Source organism: Macrotis lagotis, chromosome 1, assembly GCF_037893015.1.
Source record: "Macrotis lagotis isolate mMagLag1 chromosome 1, bilby.v1.9.chrom.fasta, whole genome shotgun sequence".
Taxonomy (NCBI): Eukaryota; Metazoa; Chordata; class Mammalia; order Peramelemorphia; family Peramelidae; genus Macrotis; species Macrotis lagotis.
In genome coordinates, this window is record NC_133658.1 from 787,682,027 (window position 1) to 787,702,649 (window position 20,623).

General features: G+C 36.4%; 1 protein-coding gene across 3 annotated transcripts in view; it reads left to right on the plus strand.

The window, feature by feature from the left end:
- SIK2 (salt inducible kinase 2) overlaps nucleotides 1-20,623 on the plus strand; it is a 168,248-nt gene that overhangs the window by 113,720 nt on the left and 33,905 nt on the right. For 2 of the 3 annotated variants that reach the window (XM_074216651.1, XM_074216652.1), the window contains exon 5: nucleotides 19,048-19,172. In XM_074216651.1, the coding sequence (XP_074072752.1) occupies nucleotides 19,048-19,172 (125 nt within the window). Of the gene's footprint in view, nucleotides 1-3; nucleotides 1,514-19,044; nucleotides 19,173-20,623 lie in introns of those variants that run through there. The other variant, XM_074216653.1, reaches the window with a different exon arrangement.

Here is a 20,623-nt window from a genome sequence, read left to right on the forward strand (position 1 = left end):
ATTGGGATGTGCTCTAAACAGTATAACATTATTCACAGTAGTTCATATTTGCTGTGATAGATCATCAGTTATAGAGAAAAATACTGCTTTTTATGACCAAAGACAGTAAGCAAACAGACTCTAAGCATATTTTCCTTATTCACACTTGACATCTTGTATAAAAAGCAAAGAAAAGGGGTGGCTAGGTGGCTCAGTGGATAGAGCACCAGCTCTGGAATCAGGAGTACCTGAGTTCAAATCCGGCCTCAGACACTTAATAATTACCTATCTGTGTGACCTTGGGCAAGCCACTTAACCCCATTGCCTTGTAAAAACCTTAAAAAAAAAAAGCAAAGAAAATATGATTTTGTTGTTAACAGAAATAGTAGTATGCTGGAGGCAAACATTTACCCATTGTGGATATATTCTTGAAAGAGAGACACTATTTTTTATATGTATTGAATGTTGAAAGCATTCAGAAGGGAGACAAAAGCAGTCCTGAGTGTCTCTATCACTAGTTCGTTTAATTATGTGATAGCCATAACTTGGTTGAATGTGAGAAAGATATGTCAGATGAAAAGTGAAAGTGGAAGAATGAGATGAGAAGAGCAGCTTCAGATATATCACAGCTTTTCTCAGTCTCTAATAATGTTTTGCTTTTTAATGATATTGATATAAAAGATTTGTACTAAGTGATTCTAAGTTTCCTTTCTAGCATTAACATTCTAGAATTCTAATAATCTCTGCTTTTGTGAAGTAGCAGTCTAGTGAGAGGAAAAGATTACAATTGAAAAATACTTAAAAATTGGCATAAGCATGTGTTATGACAAAGGCAAGTAGTGTATGCATAATAATTAATAATTAACTTGTGTGTAAATAATTATCCTGTATATAAAATGGGCATAATACCTGAAGTTCTCATAGGATTGTTGTGGGATTCAAATGAAATAGTGTATAAAGTGCATGGTCAACCTTAAAGCACTAAAGAGATGTAATTTCTAAGGTTCTTTCTAACTTTAGAATGCTTCATTTCAGTGAAGTACAAATTAATTTCATACAGTGTTATCTTTATATGTCTGCCAGAATCTATCAGAGTTTTTCACAAATGGGGGAGGCTAGGTTCTTCCATGAATGAATGCATTCAAACCAATTATGTAAGCTGAAGTGATAAGATAAAGGAGGAATCAGCTAGGTTGGGGTTAATTAAGAATGACTTTCTGGAATGGGTGTGTTTTCTAGTTTGGATTTTGAAGGACATAAGGGATTTAAGATAATAGCTTAAAAGCTTATAAAATTATCATATGGGATATCAGAACGGAGCAGAGGAAAACATGAGGTAGAAGAGAAAGATGGAGGACAAATAGATTAGATTGTGGAGAACCACTTAGATTTATCAGATGAACATAACAAAAAAAATAATAAATTTAATTAGATAACTTTATTTACATGTATTTGCCCTTCAAATGTTTTTTTTAATGTTGTGTACATAGGGAAATGTACTTGACCCTAGATAACAACATGAATATCAAAATAGCATATAACTGGAATGTGCTCTAAACAGTATGAAGTTACTTTTATACTGTTTATACCCCCTTAGCTTGGTGGGGGGGGACGACAAAGAATGAATAATCATAGACTCTCCAGTTGGAAAAGAATTCTAGTCAAGCCCATACTCCAAATCATCTTTTACCAGTTTTCTTCCAGTCTTCATTTGAAGATGTACAATAAAGAGAAACACCCCCCACCCTTCCCACTCAGGAAAACCCATTTGTGAAGCTCTGATTGTCAGGGAATTTTTCTGTCTCCCACAACTTTCTTTGTAACATTCTGCTCTCGGGGCTAGACAGAGCAGATCTAATCACTGTCAAAGCCCTACAAATTCTTAAAGACAGATAACATAATCTTCATAAGTTTTCTAGAACTTCTCCAAATCAGATATTTCCAGTTCCTTCAGATGATTTTAATGAATTAATATCCAGTCTCTACTATCTTGGTCACTGTACTCTGAAAGTGCTTCAGTTTGTTAATGTCCTTCCCAAAGTGTGGCTCCTAGAACTGGACAGAGTATTCTAAATACATCTATCCACAAGATAGATGAAAGACTCTGTCAGCTGCTTTATTGAAGTCTGGGTATGCAAAATTAATAGTATTTTATTGAGCTACTAATCTAATAAGCCTGTCATTAAAAAAAAAGATAAGGTTAATCAAGTTGAACTTGTTAATGATAAAGCCTCCTTCATGAGACCTTGGTCCCTACTTTTATGGAGTTTTCCATCTAATAGGAAAGATAAAAATATGAACACCAATAACCTTAATACCAGGTATAACACTAAAGCTAGACAAAGTACAAGAGGTGAACAAAGTGCTTTTATGTTAGTTCAGCTCAGTTCAGTTTAACCAATTAAGGGCTTACTGTGTTGTGCCAAAGACATTGCCTTGAAGAGCTTATAATTTTAATACAGATTAAATAATTATGACTCAAGAAACCATTCATGGTTGCAAAGGAGAAGTCTAGGTAAAAATGATATGAGAAATTTAAGTAGGAAAGATCATTTCAACTATCAAGGAAGACTTTATGGAGGAGTTTGCATCTAAGTTGGACTTTAAAGGTTGGAGAGGGAATATATTCCAGAACAAGAGAGAAAAGGATAAAAATGGGAAATGGAGAACAGTCGAGGAGTGTGTGAAGGAGAGTAATTTAAGATCACAGGGGTATATTGGAACTAGAATATAGAGAATCTTGAATGCTCTTATTCAAAGTTTATATACTTCATTCAGATGACTGGTTGTCATTCTTTCTCATAGAGGAACAAAATAACATCACTATGTGGAGGAGGGGTGTCAGGGTTCAGTGTGACTGATCAGACCAATGCATGCTCAGAAAGCTCTCCATAGGCTGGGCACAAGTAGTTCATATGACTTATTTTGAGAGAATAGTTCTCTAAATTTGCATACCTCACAATTGACCTACTTCAATTCTGCCTTGCTCAGAGAACAGAGGACCTTCTTAGATGCAGGCATGCCATGACTCACAGTTGATTCCAAAGTTCTTCACAGAGATCTTGAGAGTCACTTTTTATCACTTCTGACCTCCATGTGAGCACTTGACTTGTCTAAGTTCTCCATAAAATTGTCTTTTAGGCAAATATACATTTGGCATTCGAAAAATGTAGCCCATCAAAGTTGGTACTGTCTACAGTAGAGTTTGAATGCTTTTATTTAGCTTTTATTCAGTACTTTGGAAGTATACTTTCCTAGGATGTACACATAGATGATGAGATTTACCCATGCATTGCCAGATCATCTAGCTCAGTGTTTGGGAGGCTCCAAAACAAAGCATGGGAGAGAAAAGGTATTATGCTACCTCCAACCTGAAGGTCTCCAGAGCTATTGTACTGACCTCATTGTTGTATGTCAGTGAAACCTGGATAGTAGGCCAGCACCATGCCAGGAAACTGAATCACTTCCATTTGAATTGTCTTAGGAAGATTCTAAAGATCACCTGGCAAGATAAGGTACTGGACATTGAGGTCTTTCCTCAAGCAGAACTGCCAGATATTCAAACTGTAATTCAGATGACAACAGAAAAGCACTCTGAAAAAAGACTGATGCTATCAGAGTGGCTAGGAAGATTACTTAGTTTTGAAAATTGGAGAGGAGACAGCCTGAAGAAGGCATAATAATTAAGAAACTTGTAATTTAATCAAACCTAGATGAAGATCCGAGAAGGGTAGTTGGAATAGGAATGGCAAGGAAGGATACTTAGATTGGAAAAGATGACAAAAAAACCCAAAAATGTTAGCATTTAGAAAGATACTAATTAACTGTGAGTAGATCTGTGAATTGATTAACTATTCCAGAAAATGACTAGGAATTATATTAAAAGTACAAAACTTTTGACCCATTGATACTAGGATTCGGCTCATAATCCAGTGAGTTCAAAACAAGAAGGAAAGGTTTCATATGTTTAAAAATTATAGCAGTACTTTTTATAATAGGAAACTGAAGGAAAATATGTTCCTATCATTTGGGGAATGACTGAACAAATTGGTATATGAGTGTAATAGAATATAATAATGACCAAATTCTGAGAAATTTGGGAACATTTCTATGAACTGATTGCAGAGTGAATAAGGAGAACTAGAACAGGTTACACAATAATCAGATAATATAAATGTAAAAAAACTTTATTGTATGATGAAAGACATAGAAATCTGATCAATCCAATATTTAATTGTGATTTCACAAAACTTAACAGTGAAGAATTCCTTTTGCTTCTCAGAAAAGAGGTATGATGAACTTTAGAGAGTCAAAGTCACAGGCTCAGTTCTTGTCATAGAAATTTACTAGTTCGTTGATCATTTATGAACAAAATTACTTCACCTTTCAAAACTTTATTCTTAACTCATGTAAAATGAGGATAGTAATATACTACCTTCATCACAGGGTTTTCATGACTGCTTAGAAAAGTTTAAGGCATTATATAAATATTATTTATTTATACTTTAATGCCACCTCTTTGAATCGAGGACTTAGGGTATAGCTAGAACTTAGTAACACAATCTTTAAAGGAACTGAGAGAAGTTTCATAAATTTGTACTGTATTGTTTGTGGGGGGGAAGGGGGCATGGACAGTAAATGCTAATAGTAAGACAACCCACATAATTATACTGGTCCATGAATGAGAGCTCTCCTGATGAAAATCCAAGGAAATTCTTAGAGAATAGGAGAAAAGATTCATATTGTCTGTCTTGTAGTCATTTTCTTAAAAGAAGAAGCAGACAGATTTTCTTTGATATATGACTTCAGATGCTGTTTTGTGCCAGCCAGAAGCATAAGAGGGGGAAAGGGCAAAATGTTTCTCACAAAGCATATAATTTTAATGAGAAGCTGATTCAAGAAGGACTCCTACATAAGCGATAGCTTCTTGAGAAAATTGATTTCTCTTGACAGCATAGAATGTGAGCCAGTCTTAGGTAAAATGTTCATAGGTATCATCTGGACTCAACAACATTGTATTGACTTCTTGCTGTGGTATTTTAATTAACTGTGGTATGAACTTAGAATCAGCAATATTGAAATGCTTTGTCTTCCTCTCTGAAACTTGCACAGTACCAGCAGCACGTGATTTTATATTTTCCACGTTCAGATAACATTTCTTTGTTGTTGCCACGTTATGCTTCTCTTCTTTAATTTGAGGAAAGTGATTGTTTGCTTCTAAATACATTGTACTTTGCTAATCCAAGAAGGGAGTTGTGCTGTATTGATCATTAGGTTTTCATTCTATCTTGACCAGGACTTTTTCCTTTAATCTCCTAATAGGGAAAAAGTGACTGATACTTTAAAGTAGACTTGCAATTGGCTTTTTCTTGTTGGTGAACATCAAAATATGCATTGAAACAAGCAAAATGATTTCAGAAAAACCTGGAAAGACTTACATGAACTGATGAATTATGAAGCAAACAGAATCAGAAACATTGTACAAAGCAACAGCAACATTGTTTGATGAAGAACTATAAATGACTTAGTTATTCTCAGCAATACTTTGATCCAAGACAATCAATCCCAAAGGACTAATGATGAAGCCTACTATCTGCCTCCAGAGAAGGAACTGATAATTGATTGAATACAGACTGAAGCATGCTGTTTTTCACTTTCTTTCACTTTTGTCTTTTATCTAAGTCTTCTTGTATAAAATGACTAATATGGAAATGCTTTACATAGTTGTACATGTATAACCTATATCTGATTGCTTAGAGAGAAGGAAGGTGGGGAGTAAGGAGGAAGGGTTAAAATTTAGAACTCAAAACTTTAAAAAATTATTGAAATTGAAAAATATGCATTGATATCAGTATTGACTGATCAGTATTCAGTCCATGAAGTGGAGTCAAAACAAGAGGGAAATGTCTTATATGATTTAAAATATTTATGGCAGCACTTTTCAGACTCAGTTTCCTATCATTTGGGAAATGATTGAACAAATTTTGGTATATGAGGTGATAGAATATTACAATGACAAAGAATTCTGAGAAATTTGAGAATACTGCTATGAACTGATTGCCATACAAAATGGGTAGAACTGAAAAAACAAGTTACATATTGACTATAGAAAAATATAAATATAAAGGCACAAATAATGAAAGATATGGAAGTATGATCAATCCATTGTATAATTGTGATTTCTCAAAATTTAACAGTGAAGCATGCCTTTTGTTTCTCAGAAAAGATGTATGATGAACTTTAGAGAGTTAAGGCCACAGGCTCAGTTCCCACCATAGATATTTACTAGCTCTTTGAATACTCATGGACAAAGTTACTTTACCTTTCAAAGTCTTATTCCTCATATGTAAAATGAGTATTAAAATCATACATTCATATATATATATATATACACACACACACACACACACACACACACACACACACACACACATACACATACACCTATAGGGTCAATACTGTCTCTATCGCTCTTCTTTCATTTGTCATCCTTTGTTTCTTTCTAATTAGCTCCCTTACTCTTATTACCATAATAGCAAAAACTAAATGAATCTCTATTGAGCCAGGCTAGCCAAATATTAACTTTTGAAAGCATGAATTAAAACTTTACAGACATCTGTAGGAGAATTGTTAAACCTGTAATTTAGAAACTATATAGCATTGTGGAATATAAATTCCATTGGCCATGTTGATTCTTAGAAATAATTTATATTTCTCACCTTGAAAGCTGATTTAGATCTTATTTATTTTGTTTTTATAATAATTTAAAATAGTATGAATCCACTAACTTGGATTTTGTGGGTCTTGTAAATAAGAATTTGTCAAAGAATTGTTTTAGAGAATAAATAATTTTTGCATTTAAGTCATATGAGAACTATTTGGAAGCCTTTTCATAGGCAACCTTTAATGAAAAATTCTTGATTATTCCCTTTTCCAAATGAAAAAAAGCATTGTCAAGTTCTTGGGCACCATTATCTAACGATCTAATGAATAGAGTCAAATAATCAATTCAAAAATATTTGAGCATGTGTTGTATGTAAAACTATTGAAATAATATCTATATTCTGCATGAGAATTTGACTTTGGGAGTCCTATATTAATTAAATGTTATGAGAATAGCTTCAGAAAGGACAATCATCACTTTTTTTCACATTGCAGGACATCAGAATTACAGGAATCTAACATTATGTTCTGATAATAGCTAATATAATCAAATGTGGTAATATTTGTAGGAAATGTGTGGTATACTTTGTATATGATACATTATAATGGCACATAGTGGCCACTATATAAATGTTTATTCCCTTTCCTTCCTGGATACCTCGTATTTATCATTAATGTGGTTTACTAGTTTACTAGTTACCAACACAAAATGTTGCACATGTATTGTCTCATTTGATCCTCACAGAAGTCTTAAGAGGAAGGAAATAAGAGTTGAAAGTTTTATAGCACTTGGTAGTTTTTAAAGTGATGCTCTCATAATGATAACAAGTTTAGTTAATATGACTTACAATTTCCATTATACATAGGAGAAATTGTACACCTAGAAAGGTTAGTTGGATTGCCACCCAGCTAGTATATAGCACAGTCAAGACTTTAGACCTCTTCTCTTATTCAAAATCTCACTGCAATATGCTAAGCTAATTCTCTTAGCATCCAAAGAGCACTTATTTAGAGAAGCAAACAAATGAGGTCAAGATTTTGAGTTTAATCTTCATGTAGTCTAGAGCTATTTTCTATTGTGACAGATTACAGCTCTGACCCTGTTTTCTAAAGGTCCCCCAGGGTAAAGTCATTATGTAGGAATGGATCATGGCAAACTTATAATTATTGGGGAAGGGGAGGTAATAGTTATTATTTATTTAAATATACATATACATATATATTTATGTGTGTGTGTGTTAGAAGTTATTAGAAGCACATAATGGCCCTTACAAAAATGAGTATGGTTACATATTACTTAGGCAGCTAGGTGGCAAGGTAGATAGAATGCCTGGTCTGTAATCAGGAAGACTCATGTTCCTGAGTTCTAATTTGGCCTGTTTCACTTCCTAGCTGAGCAAGTCACTTTAACCCTGTTTGCCTCAATTTATTTATCTGTAAAATGAACTGGAAAAGGAAGTGGAAAACCACTCCAGTATCTTTACCAAGAAGAACTTAAATGGAGCCACATAGAGTCAAACAAGACTGAAAAACAACTAAATAGCAACAAATATTAGTGACCTCTGATTTTATGTTTTTGAAAATCTTTTTTATTACAAACTTAAACCAAAAAGAGCATTTCCATACACACATTTCCAAATACAAAGGAATATATTTGAAATCAGTAGTTTCCATTTCATAACACTTATTTTTTTAAATACATAGATACATATATATGTATGTATGTATGTATATGTGTGTGTGTGTGTATAAAAGCCACATAGAACTTTCAGAATTGCTGTTTATACTTCCTTCTGTTTTCTTCTGTGTGCATTTTTTAAAAATGTTAAACAGCACCCCACTTTTTTGGGTATCACTATTGCAAACTCTTCCTCTGACATGACTCCTACACAATTAGTAACCAAAAGAAAAAATATTTAAAAAGCAAACCAAAACTGTAATAACATAGTCAGACAAAACAAATCTTCCCAATGTTTGTATCTCTACATGCATGCAAGTATGTATATACCTTTATATATTTATATGCACATGTATGTGTGTGTGTGTGTACTCAAGCATCTTTTGTCTTTAACCTCTTCCTCAAAAGTTGTTAGTCCTTTGTAGACATGGTCACTCATTCCATTGATCAGAGTCCTTAATTGTTTCAAAGTTATTTATTGTTATGGTGTTGCTATCCTTATATTGTTCTTTTGGCTCTGTTTACTTTACTCTGTAACAGTAGATGTTACCCAGGAATCTCTGTAATTGTCTTTTTTTTATTTTATTTTATTTTTTTAGTTTTTGCAAGGCAGTGGGGTTAAGTGGCTTGCCCAAGGCCACACAGCTAGGTAATTATAAAGTGTCTGAGGTAGGATTTGAACTCAGGTACTCCTGCCTCCAGGGCCTGTGCTCTATCCACTGCACCACCTAGCTGCCCCTTTTTTCAAATTTCTTACAGCACATTCTTAATATTCTGTACATTCGTATGCCACAATTTGTCAGCCATTTTCTGATTATCTAAGATGTAACATAATATGATCTCTTGAATTCTAGTTCTTTGTTTTTTTTCCCTGCCCCCCCCCCCCACTTAATTCTGAATTTAGGATCAGGAAGTTTGGTTTTCTTACAGTTGTTCTCTCCTCCATATTAGACTCTCCTCCCATTCCTACATATCTTCCTATTGAGTTAAATGTATTTCCACATCAGACGTGTGTGTTTCTGTTCAAACTTCCTTTTTCTGGTTCCAAAACAAATTACCACTTCTCTGAGTCAGATAATATGTTTTATCCTAAGTCTTTGGGCATTGTGGTTTGTCATTATGTTGATCAGAGTTCCTAAGCCTTTCAGAGTTGATTATCTGTATAATATTGTTGTATAAATTGTCTCCATATGCTTTTATCTTCACTTTGCATACATCACCCCGTGCAGGTCTTTCCCTGCTTTTCCAAAACCATCCCTTTCGTCCTTCCTTTTAAATGTACACTTGGAGACATTAAGGTTCTGAATAGATGATTTTTTCTCATCTATTTGAATGTTAGCATTCTGTCATATGGCTCCTTCCATTTGCTGAAATAAACTGACCTTTGTAGATTTCTCTGGGCTAGTCAGATCTGTCTTTTCATTTAAAAAAAATACTTAAAAGCCATTTCATTAAAGGTCTATCTTTTGCTCTTGAAGGATTATGCTCACTTTTGAAGGCTGTTATTCTTGATTATAAGCTTACTTCTTTTGCTTTTTAGAATAATGTATTGTAGTAGCTGCCAGTTCTTGTGTGATCCTGGTCATAGTTCCTTGGTTATTTCTGAGAATTGGAGTGAGGAAAGACTTGAGACAGGTATTCCCAGCAGCAGGTTATTACAGCAGTTAGTACAGGTGTGAAGAAATGAGGGCCTGTGCTAGAATGAGGGCAGTGTCAGAAGAGAGAAGAAGGCACATTCAAGACATTCTGCAAAGGTAAAATTGACAGGCCTTGGCAACAGATTGGATTAGAGGAAGACTGGTGAAAGGGCTTGTCTCAATAAGGATCCAACAAAGGAGACTTCGATAGTGGCCTGATAGCTGGGATCAAATAGATAGGAAGAGATCCAGAAGAGAATGGTGTCCCAAAAACCTAGCAAGAAGAGACTATCAAGGAGGAGAGGGTGATCAACAGTCAGAGCTTCAGAGAGATTGATGAACTGAAAAAAACATCACTGGATTTGGCAACTTAAAAATCATTAGTAATTCAGAGACAGCAGTTTCAGTGGAATGATAAGGTCAGAAGGCAACTTGTAAAAGATTAGGAAGAAATAAGAGAGAGAAAGTAAAGGAACCTATTCAATTTTTTTTTAAGGTTTTTGCAAGGCAGTGGGGTTAAGTGGCTTGCCCAAGGCCACACGGCTAGGTAATTATTGAGTGTCTGAGACTGGATTTGAACCCAGGTACTCCTGACTCCAGGGCTGGTGCTTTATCCACTGCACCACCTAGCCGCCTACTGTATTCTTTTTTTTTTTAAGAAAGGAACCTATTCTAGATAGACTTTTCTAGAAATTTAGTTATAGAAAGCAGAAGAGATATAGGACAATAGTTAGTAGAAATGGAAGATTCATGTGAGTGTTTATTTTGGGTTTTTGGAATGGAAGAAATGTGTATATTTGTGGGTAGCAGGAAATGAGCCAGTACAACGAATTGAAAATTGAGGGGATTCTCATCAGTTGGGAAATGACTGAACAAGTTGTGGTATATGAAAGTAATGGAATATTATTGTTCTATGAGAAAATGATGAACAGGAGGATTTTAGAAAAACCTAGAAAGACTCACATGAACTGATGCTGAGTGAATTGACTAGAACCAGGAAAACACTGAGCACACTAAAAGCAGTATTGTGTGATGATCAACTATGATTAGGCTTAGCTCTTCTCTGCAGTACAGTGAACAAAGACAATCTAAAAGACTTGTGATGGAAAATGCCATTCACATCCAAAGAAAGAACTGAATGCAAATCAAAGCATACTATTTTCACTTTTTAATTTTTTTTCTTTCTCATGGTTTTTTCCTTTTGTTCTGATTCTTCTTTCACAGCATGATTAATATGGAAATAAGCATAACATGACTGAGCATATATAACCTGTATCAGATTACTTGCTATTTTAGGAAGGGAGGAGGAGAAATTTTTATAAAAGTGTTGAAGGGCAGAGTAGTGGCACAGTGAATAGAGCACCAGCCCAGGAGTCAGGAGGACCAGGGTTTAAATCTGGCCTCAGACACTTAATAATTACCTAGCTGTATGACATTGGGCAAGTCACTTAACCCTTGCAAAAACAAAACCAAAAAAAAAAAAAGAATGTTGAAAACTCTTTACATATAATTGGAAAAATAAATAAATCAGAAAAAATTTCTTGCTACAAAAAGTTAGGTTCAAGCAATATAATAAATGATACAAAATAAAGTTTTTCTATTGTAAAAAAGGAAATGAACCAATAGACAAGGAGAAACAGAAAATAAAGTGAGGAAGTTAGCATGACAGAGGGGGCAGTCTTTTGGAGGAAATGGGGTTGGAATGAGATCATTTGAACAAGAAGAAGGGTTAGCCTTGGTAAGGGGTGAGAACATTTCATCATGTGAGACAGGATAAAGGAGAAGAAAGTGTCAGAATGTACCTAAATGATAGAAGATGAGGAAGAGGGGCTTGTGATAAATAGCCTTATTTTTTTCTTTAAAACATAAGCCAAGATTCTCAGGAGAGAGTATGGGGGGAAAAAGTCATGGGAAATTTGAGGAAAGATGAAAAGGTTTGGAAGAAGCACTATGGAGAGTGAGATATAGTAAGTTGATAAGGGAGATTTAGAGGGATTACCTAGCAGCAGCAAGAGCCCAATTGAAGTTATACAACATAAATTTTTGATGGACCCAGTCGTAATGTTACATGTTTTTCTCCATCTTCATTCACTAGCACAGATATAGGAAAAAAGGCAGTGAGTAGTGGAAATAATCCAAGGTTGAAAGTCTTGACTGAATTGGTTTTATGTGAAATTTTTTTTAGGATGGTACTTAGATAACTATAAGAGCCCTCGAGAAAGTTTGTTCTTTTTTCCTTCGGTTTTTGTTTTGTTTTGTTTTTCTGTCATGTTGAAAGAATGTTGACAGTCTTGATTGATCTGACAGATCCAGGGTATGTGTTGAGGTGAATTCAAACCTAATTATATCCACACAGATAGCAGATTTTTGCAGAGAGAAAAGTACTAGTAATGTGTGAATAAAAAGTATGTCAAAGTTAATTGAAAATTCTGTGGTATAGATTTTGTGACATAGATACAGGACAGGTAGAATAATTAAGGAATATATTATAGTTTATCCGCGAATCGTAGTAGATAGATTGCCAGACAAAAAATGAAGAAAACTTGAGTTCATATTTGGCCTTTGGCCTTGCTTGATCTGGGGCAAGTCACTTAATCTCAGTCTGCCTCAGTTTACTCCACTATAAAATGGGAATCATAATAGTATCGACCCCCCTCCCTAAGGTTGTTGTGAGGATCATATGAGCTAATAGTTGTAAAGTTACTTAACAGGATGCCAAGATCATTGGTTTCCAAAGAGGCAAATGATCATTCAGTGACAGGGCAAGTTATAGGTTACATCCCAGTCTCTTTTAGGTAGAAACTATGGGTTTTGTCTCCTGCAGAGCCTCACCTACTTTTATTGGCAGCTAAGTGGCACAATGCATGGAGAGATGCTGAACTTGGAATCCAAAGACCCAAGTCAAAGTTCTGCCTCAGATACTTTAATATTGGATAGTCATCCAATCTTAGGGGGCATTTAGGTGGCTCAGTGGATAGAGCACCAGACCTGGAGTTAGGAGGACCTGAGTTCTAATCTGGCCTCAGAGATTTAATACTTACTAACTGTGTGACCTTGGGCAAGTCACTTAATGATAATGATAGCACTTTCCTCATAGCCTTGTTGTGATACTCAAGGGGGATATATAGATGTTAAGGGCTTCATAGACCTTAAAGGACTGTGCAAATCCTGGCAATTAATATTGAACTTGTTGTTATTGTTGTCCTCCCTCATTCTCTTCCCAACTCTCTAGTCTGCTTCTGCCTTGCAGGCTTCCATCTTTTTCCATTCTAAACCAAGTGTTGGACCCTTAGGGTATTTATAACCCAAAATAATAGCTATCTATAGTAGTTAAAAAAGCAACCTCCTTGCCCCCAGGTCATCACATAACTGAAACTGAAGTAGGCTGAATACAGACTCCATGCTCAGGGGGAGTCCCCACCACTCTTTGTTTTAGACAACAGAGTGAGTCACATAGGATGAGTAGACATGGATCTGTTGTGTTCTGAATCACAAATATATTATTCTCATCCACCCCCCACCCCCCCAAAATACACCTATATTCTAAATGACCTGCTTACTCCCAGGAACAGCCTTTCAGGACCCATCTTCCAAGTATGGTACCATCTTCTATTCTTGATTCTTCCCTCCCTTGGCCCTCAATCCAGTCAGTTATCAAATCTTGTCTATTTTATTTTCACATCTCTCACATCTATCTTGACTCCTCACTATCTGTGACCAATCTGTTCACAAGGGCTGTCATTTTCATTTTTACAGCCTGCGCCTTTCCTCAGACACAGCTACCACTGTGGTGCAGGGCTTCTTCACCTCCCACCTGAATTACTGCAATAACCTGCTGATGCATCTGCCTGCCTCAAATCTTCCACCCCGGGATCAAATACAAAGCCCTTCCTAACCAAACCAGATTCTGCCTTTAATTTTTTCTTACATCTCCTCATCCTTGCTTTCTTCAAGTACCAATGAAAATGCCATCTTTTCTAGGAAACTTTTCCTAACCCCTCTTCATTTTCATATCTTCCCTCTTTTCATTATATATTCTTTTTGTTCTGTCTCTAATAGAATTTATTTGTTGTTGGCAGGTTGTGAGCTCCTGAAGGGCAGGGACTGCCTTTTGCCCCTTGTTGTATTCCTAGAGCTTAGCCCAGTACCTGGTAATCTTACCCTCACCATGGTAAATACCTGAGTGAATTTGATGATAGTTTACAAATAGCTAAATGCTATTTTAAGGAATTTTCTAGTATCTTATTTGTATTATACATGCCTTTTTTAGAATAAATAATCAAAAGGACATTCTAAGTAACTGCCTGGTAATAATTACAAGCTTCATGGCTATTTTATGACCTGGTTTTGCTTCCTTTTACACTTCTTTACCATTTACCTTTAGGAATAAAGTATTAGTCACAAATGAAACAAATTATCTAGTTTCATATTAGAAAATGAAAGAGTTACTTCCTTAGCCATTCTGATACTTCCTGAATCTTAAGAAATTGTTTAGGAATAACTTCTTAATAGTAGAAATGTCTCATCATTTTTATACTGGAAAAGAAAAAGCATGCTAGAGGAGGCCCCACTTCAAAGAAACATAGTATGGGACTTTCCATGCTGTGAAGCACATATTCTTCCCTTTGCACTTGAATCTCCCTGTTTCCACCTCAGTCACTTAAAGAAACCCAGGGTGTGGGCCCTAGTATTGTATCAGGGTCCTCATCAAGAGAGCCTGTTTTGAAGTGCCCAGACCAAAACAAGGTCACTCCCACTGTAGGATCGCCCCCTCACTATTCCCTTCCCTTTTTTTGCCCATGAGGTATTTTTATGAGAGGCAATTAAAGTGGAAGAACTGATATTTCATTCCTAGAGGAACTTTCCCTATACAATCTTTATTTAAAGTCACTTGTCATCACTAGAATCAAGGTGGGCCTTTCAGACTGGCAAACATCTCTCCTTTGTTAGAAGGGTAGAATAGAAAGTGACTGTTGGAAATGGCACCATCTGTGTCTAAAAGTGAACAGTCTCCCTTTTCCTTTTGGTGGGGGAGGAGGATGTTAAAAATAAGACCTTCATTGTACTATGTACTTATACAGGAAGTTTAACTGATTAACCTTGGCTTTCAGGCATTAAAGTCAATGGTTTAGTCCCTTTGAAGAGCTTTTCAAATATGTTTGGCTAGAATCCTCAACTTAATGAGTGTGTAAGAACTCATCTTGTGATTGGACTTTGGAGTGAGAGCCAATTTGGAAAGGTACTGACTCACTCTCCTCAAAGTACTTTCCTTTAAAGTGATTTGTCTAATGCTAGTTGTGTCAGTACCACAAGTACACCCATCCCAGAGTTTACTTGTTTTGCTTTCCTGGCATTGAGTAAAATTAAAACATTGTTCTTTTAAAACTACTTTGGATATCTTGTCCGGATCAAGGATCAATTAACTGAAGTACTTTTGCTGTTGATTTTTTTCCAGATAATTTAAACTTTATTTAGCTGTTCATCTTTATAACTTGGATTGTAGCATAACAAGAATAAGTGATCAGTCATATAGGCAGAATTTAGATGTGTGGTGTAGATAAAGTTTTTCCTAACAACTTTGGAAATCAGTATTTTGAGCTAGCCTGGTATACATGAAATAACAATAAAAAACTATATTTTATTATTATTCCTTCCCTCTCCCCAATGCATTCAGTGGCTGCCATGCAAATGATTGCCCAGACTTAACCACAAGTGGTTTGTATTTTTTGCTCTTTTCCTTCCTCATTCTTTCCCATTTCCTGTTTCTCTCCTAAATCCTATTTAATCAGAGACTTGATTTTATCAAGATAACAGTAGGTGATAATGAGTTAATTTGGGGACCTAACCAGTACCAAACACTTAAAGATGGTTTCTTAATTCGGTGCAGATGTACAGGCTCTGAAAGGCTCTTGGGCAGCTAATCTAATAACAGAAATATCTGACATTGGGGATCTGCTTAGGCTGGCTGACATCCAGTTAAGCAGAGGTCTCTAAATTCTTTAATTACTCACCTCTCACAGTGGACCATTTTGGAGTATGTACCCTTCAATATGTGCATATTTATTATTTTTAAATTATATGCATATACTTCTCATAATTATGTATATTGTAAAATATTCACAGAAATGTGACTAAAAAGGATAGAGAGTGGTTTGAAAGGGATTAAGACTTGAGGAAGGGAAAAGAGAAGGCTACTACAGTAGTCAGTTGAGAGACGATGCAGACCTGGATTGGGAATGGCCTTGTGGGTAGAGAGGAGGAGACAGATGGTAGAGATTTGTAGGTAGAAATAATGACTCTGCATAAAAGATCAAAGAGAGTGAGAAGTTGGGGGTGACCCCAAAGATGTAAACCTAGGTGACCAAAGGGATGGTGTTACCACCCTCAACAAGAATTGGAAAGTTCTGAAAAGGGATGAGTTTGGAAGAAAATATCATGTTCTGATTTTTATGATCTGTTACTACTCATCCAGGTCTGTTGCTCCTCTTGTGTCCCTTTAAAATGAAAAAGAGAAAGGTAGGTTTCTTTCATACTGGACATTGCCCCCCAAAAAGACTGACATGAAAGGATCTGAGAGATAGGGATTGGATGTGCTTGGTATTTGGCAGGCTTTTCTCAGTGGTACCTATATATAACTATTACAATGTAATCTAGGGGAGCAGATAGATTCTAAGTGCCTTGAAGGATCTACATTTGGCTCAGGGTGGTGGGGGGGAGTTGATGGCTTGCACAGCTCTAGAAAAGGGTAGAAAATGGGGAAGTCTTGAGAGATGAAGGTAGGTTTAGTTGTATGGAGAATATTTTGAATATCCAACCTCCCACCCACAGGAATCATGAAAGAGAAAATCATTGTGGAGAGATGTCCACCTTTCTCATTCCCACCAGTAGTAATCGATGACCAAATACCACTAACTCTCAGATAGGCACAGGAGCCCTGTGGCTCCTGGGAGTAGAAATTTCTCCCAGACCACTAGGCTTCTAGCCCAACCTCCCAGCAATCATTCAGAGCAACAACACCTGAGGAGAAGAGGTGATCACCAAATGCCACACACAGAGCAGACAGGCGAAACTAACTGAAGCAACAAGACCTCTTTGAGGGAGGTACAGGAGGCAGCATGTGCCAAGCACATCAGATCACCACCAGCAGCTTGGCCACCATCTTCCCTCAGATCCTGCTGGAAACCATTCAGGACCTTGAACCCAAGAGTCTTGGGAAAATTTCTATCCCAGTACACTCAGCTGTCACCCTAGGAAGCAGCCCTTGTTTAGGGAAGGGGGGGATAGAGTGAGGAAGAATGGGGGGAAGTAGTTATGTAGCCACAGCTGCTGAAGACTCAGAAAGAACATTTCTTACCACCACAATCCTTGGCACTGTTGGGCGATTCAAAATCAGAAATGGATCATTACTTTATCAGTGGAAATTGCATTTAAAATAGGTATTGACATCTGCTTTGACTTTGTCCCCTAATTACAGCTTCCATATGTGTCGTCTTTTCCATTAGAGTGGGAGCTCCTCAAAGGCAGAGGCTGCCTATTTTCTTGTATTCACAGTTCTTAGTAAGGGCTTAATAAATATTTATTCATTCATTCATTCTTTCATTCATCTTGGGGAGGAAAGAATGTGACTTATCTTTCCATTCTCTAATAAGTTGATCATAAACAAGCCTCTGGATAGACTAGAACCCTAGGAAGCCCCTATGCTCTCACTTTGGAAACTACAGCCTTAAACTACCTTCTGTAGGTAGCACCTTTGGTCCTTTTGGAAATCCTCTTCACACACCCATACTCCATCTCCCACTCCTAATTTTCATGAAATTGCCATTGTCTATTGAAGTAGGGTTCCTATAACTCTTCTCCCTGTGGAAATACCTTGTTAATGGGTTTAGGATTCTAATTAAACCATAGATCTGTGAATGAAGTTGACCTTCCTTGTCCAAATCTAGACTCAGACTTATTGATCAAGAAAACTGAGTTTTTCTTTTCTCTCTGTTGAAGAGTCCATTTATCCACAGCATGACTTAGACTAATTGACTGCCCATACTCTAGCCAAAATTATCCATTATGAAGAAAAAAATTTTAAGAAGTTTGCTAGAAAGCTAGCAAAAAGATAAAAGCAATTTTATTAGAAAAAAATTAGACTTAAACTTTGCCTTCCATATTCTTGTATACTAAAGGCATCTGAATATTATTTTATGATAAACTTTTCCATGCAACACTGAATAGTTTAGTAAGCAAATTTTTTATTGGAGCAATGGTAGCCTAAACAATTTGACCTCTTGACAGTAATTCTGTTTGCTTTTAAGAAGTCCCAAGTCCCAATTCATGGTATTGATGATGTCTATGGATGGCTATAATGTTTCTGGATCACATGCCTAGGAATTACCTACATACTAGCACTGAGAGTACTGTTACTTAGTTAAGGAATTCTCCACTGAACTGTCAGAAAAAGTTAGAGACTTTGACAACCTACTGCTCTGTCTATGGGAAAATATTCATTACCTGAGCTTAAAATGATATGTGAGTGGCCGTGAGTTTAACAGGTTAATATTGATAGTGGATAAAGAATTACTCTTGGCATGAGACATAATTCAAGGGTTCAGATTCTTCCTCTTTTATTAAGTAGTTATGTGACTATGAGAAAGCCGCTTATTCACACTGAACTTCAGTTTGCTTGTCTTAGAAATGGGAAGAATAATTACCTCCCAGTGCTTCCACCCTCACAGGTTAATTGTAAAGATTAATGGTATAATTGATGAAACACTTGGTAAACTTTAAAGCATCAATGTCAGTTATTGTTCTTTGTGTTGCTTATAAGTGTTAAGAATAAAACATCCTACAAATAAAAATCAGTAGATAAAACACCAGCTGGTTGTAGTGGAGTTTATATAAGACCTCAAATTAAAAATCAAAGAGATAAACTACACAGAGGGATTTTCTTTTAACTTTGGGGGGGGGGATGTGAAAGGTCTTCCATCTCTGATTTTCCTTTAGAGAAAGGCCTTTTGTTGATATTGTCTAATACAGACCTTCTTACAGTGATTCAATTTATTCTCACAGATTTAGATTAACATGTATTTTCCATCTCAACAGATTTTGGTTTTGGAAATTTCTTTAAGAGTGGTGAACCACTGGCAACATGGTGTGGCAGCCCTCCTTATGCAGCCCCAGAAGTTTTTGAAGGACAGCAATATGAAGGACCACAACTGGATATTTGGGTATTTTCTTTCTTTCTAAATTAAATATATTTTGTAGGTATTCCCTTATATTCTATCCTGTACCTTCTCTCTCTGCGTTCCCTCCTGATGACCCCATCTGCTTCCATGAGTTTATTGTAATTCCTATGTAGATGACTCCCAGCTTTATATATGCAGTCCCAAACTTTACCCCAAGCTTGAATCTCCTATCACCAATTACCTGTTCTACATTTCAAATTGGATGTCCTGTAACATATCCAAAAAAAAGAACTCCTTTTTCTCCACAAATCTACTTGTCTTGTAAAGTCCCCTATTTCTCTTTAAGGTTCTCACATACCTCTAGTCTCCCAAGACTCATAACCTCAGTGTTATCCTTGACTACTTACTGTGTACCTCACCACAGATATGAATAAAAGATTATAAAGGGGTTCTAAGTGTGTCAACACTGTACTAAATGGTGGAGATACTGAGTAAAGCAGAAACAGTTCCAGCCATTAAGGAACTTACATTTTGATGAGGAAGACAGCAATCATTAGCTACATGTGAGATTCCTACTTCCCACCTTCATGTCTCTTGTATCAGACACCTTCTGTCTACTGCCCCAGCAGCCGCTCATCTATCACCAAGATTATTCCCTCAGCTTTCTAAGCCTCAAGTCTCTCCCCACTCCATTCTATCAGACTAATACTTTTCTTTAAGTGCAAATCTGAGTATATCATCGTCATTACTCTATCACTTCCGGTGGCCCCTATTGCCTCTAAGATTAAATATAACTGCATCTGTTCAACTTTTAAAACCCTTCACAACCTGACTCTAACCTCTTTCCAGACCGACCATTCAGTCCCTTTTCCTAGCCAAACTGTCCTTTTCTTAGTTCATCACATATAGTTCTCCATCTCCTGTTTCTTTTTCCTTTTTTTTTTAAATATAAAGAAAGGCTGGTGATCTTTTTATTTATTTATTTATTTATTTATTGGTTTTTTTGCTAGGCAATGGGTTTAAGTGACTTGCCCAAGGTCATACAGCTAGGTAATTATTAAGTGTTTGTGGCTGGATTTGAACGCAGGTCCTCCTGACTCCAGGGCCAGTGCTCTATCCACTATGTCACCTAGTTGCCCCCTCCATCTCCTGTTTCTGAGCAGCCTCCCTCTTCCTTATAAAACTCTACTCTACCTCCAAATCTAATCCCTTGACCCCTCAATTTTCTTCTGAGCCATCTCCCCTGCACTAGCCAGTCTCTCCTCTTTTCCCCCATCTTGACTCTTTACTGAACCAATTCAACTCTACACTACCTTTCTCTCTTGAATTCCTTGCCCCTTTATCATAATCCCAATTACACCCAGCAAGCCTTAGCCTTTGATCCTTCCCACATTCACTGTCTTCATTTCTATACATATACTACTGAACAAAGATAACAAAAATCACCCAACTGTTCTGACTGGGTCCACTACGAGTTTATGTTGACACAGCCT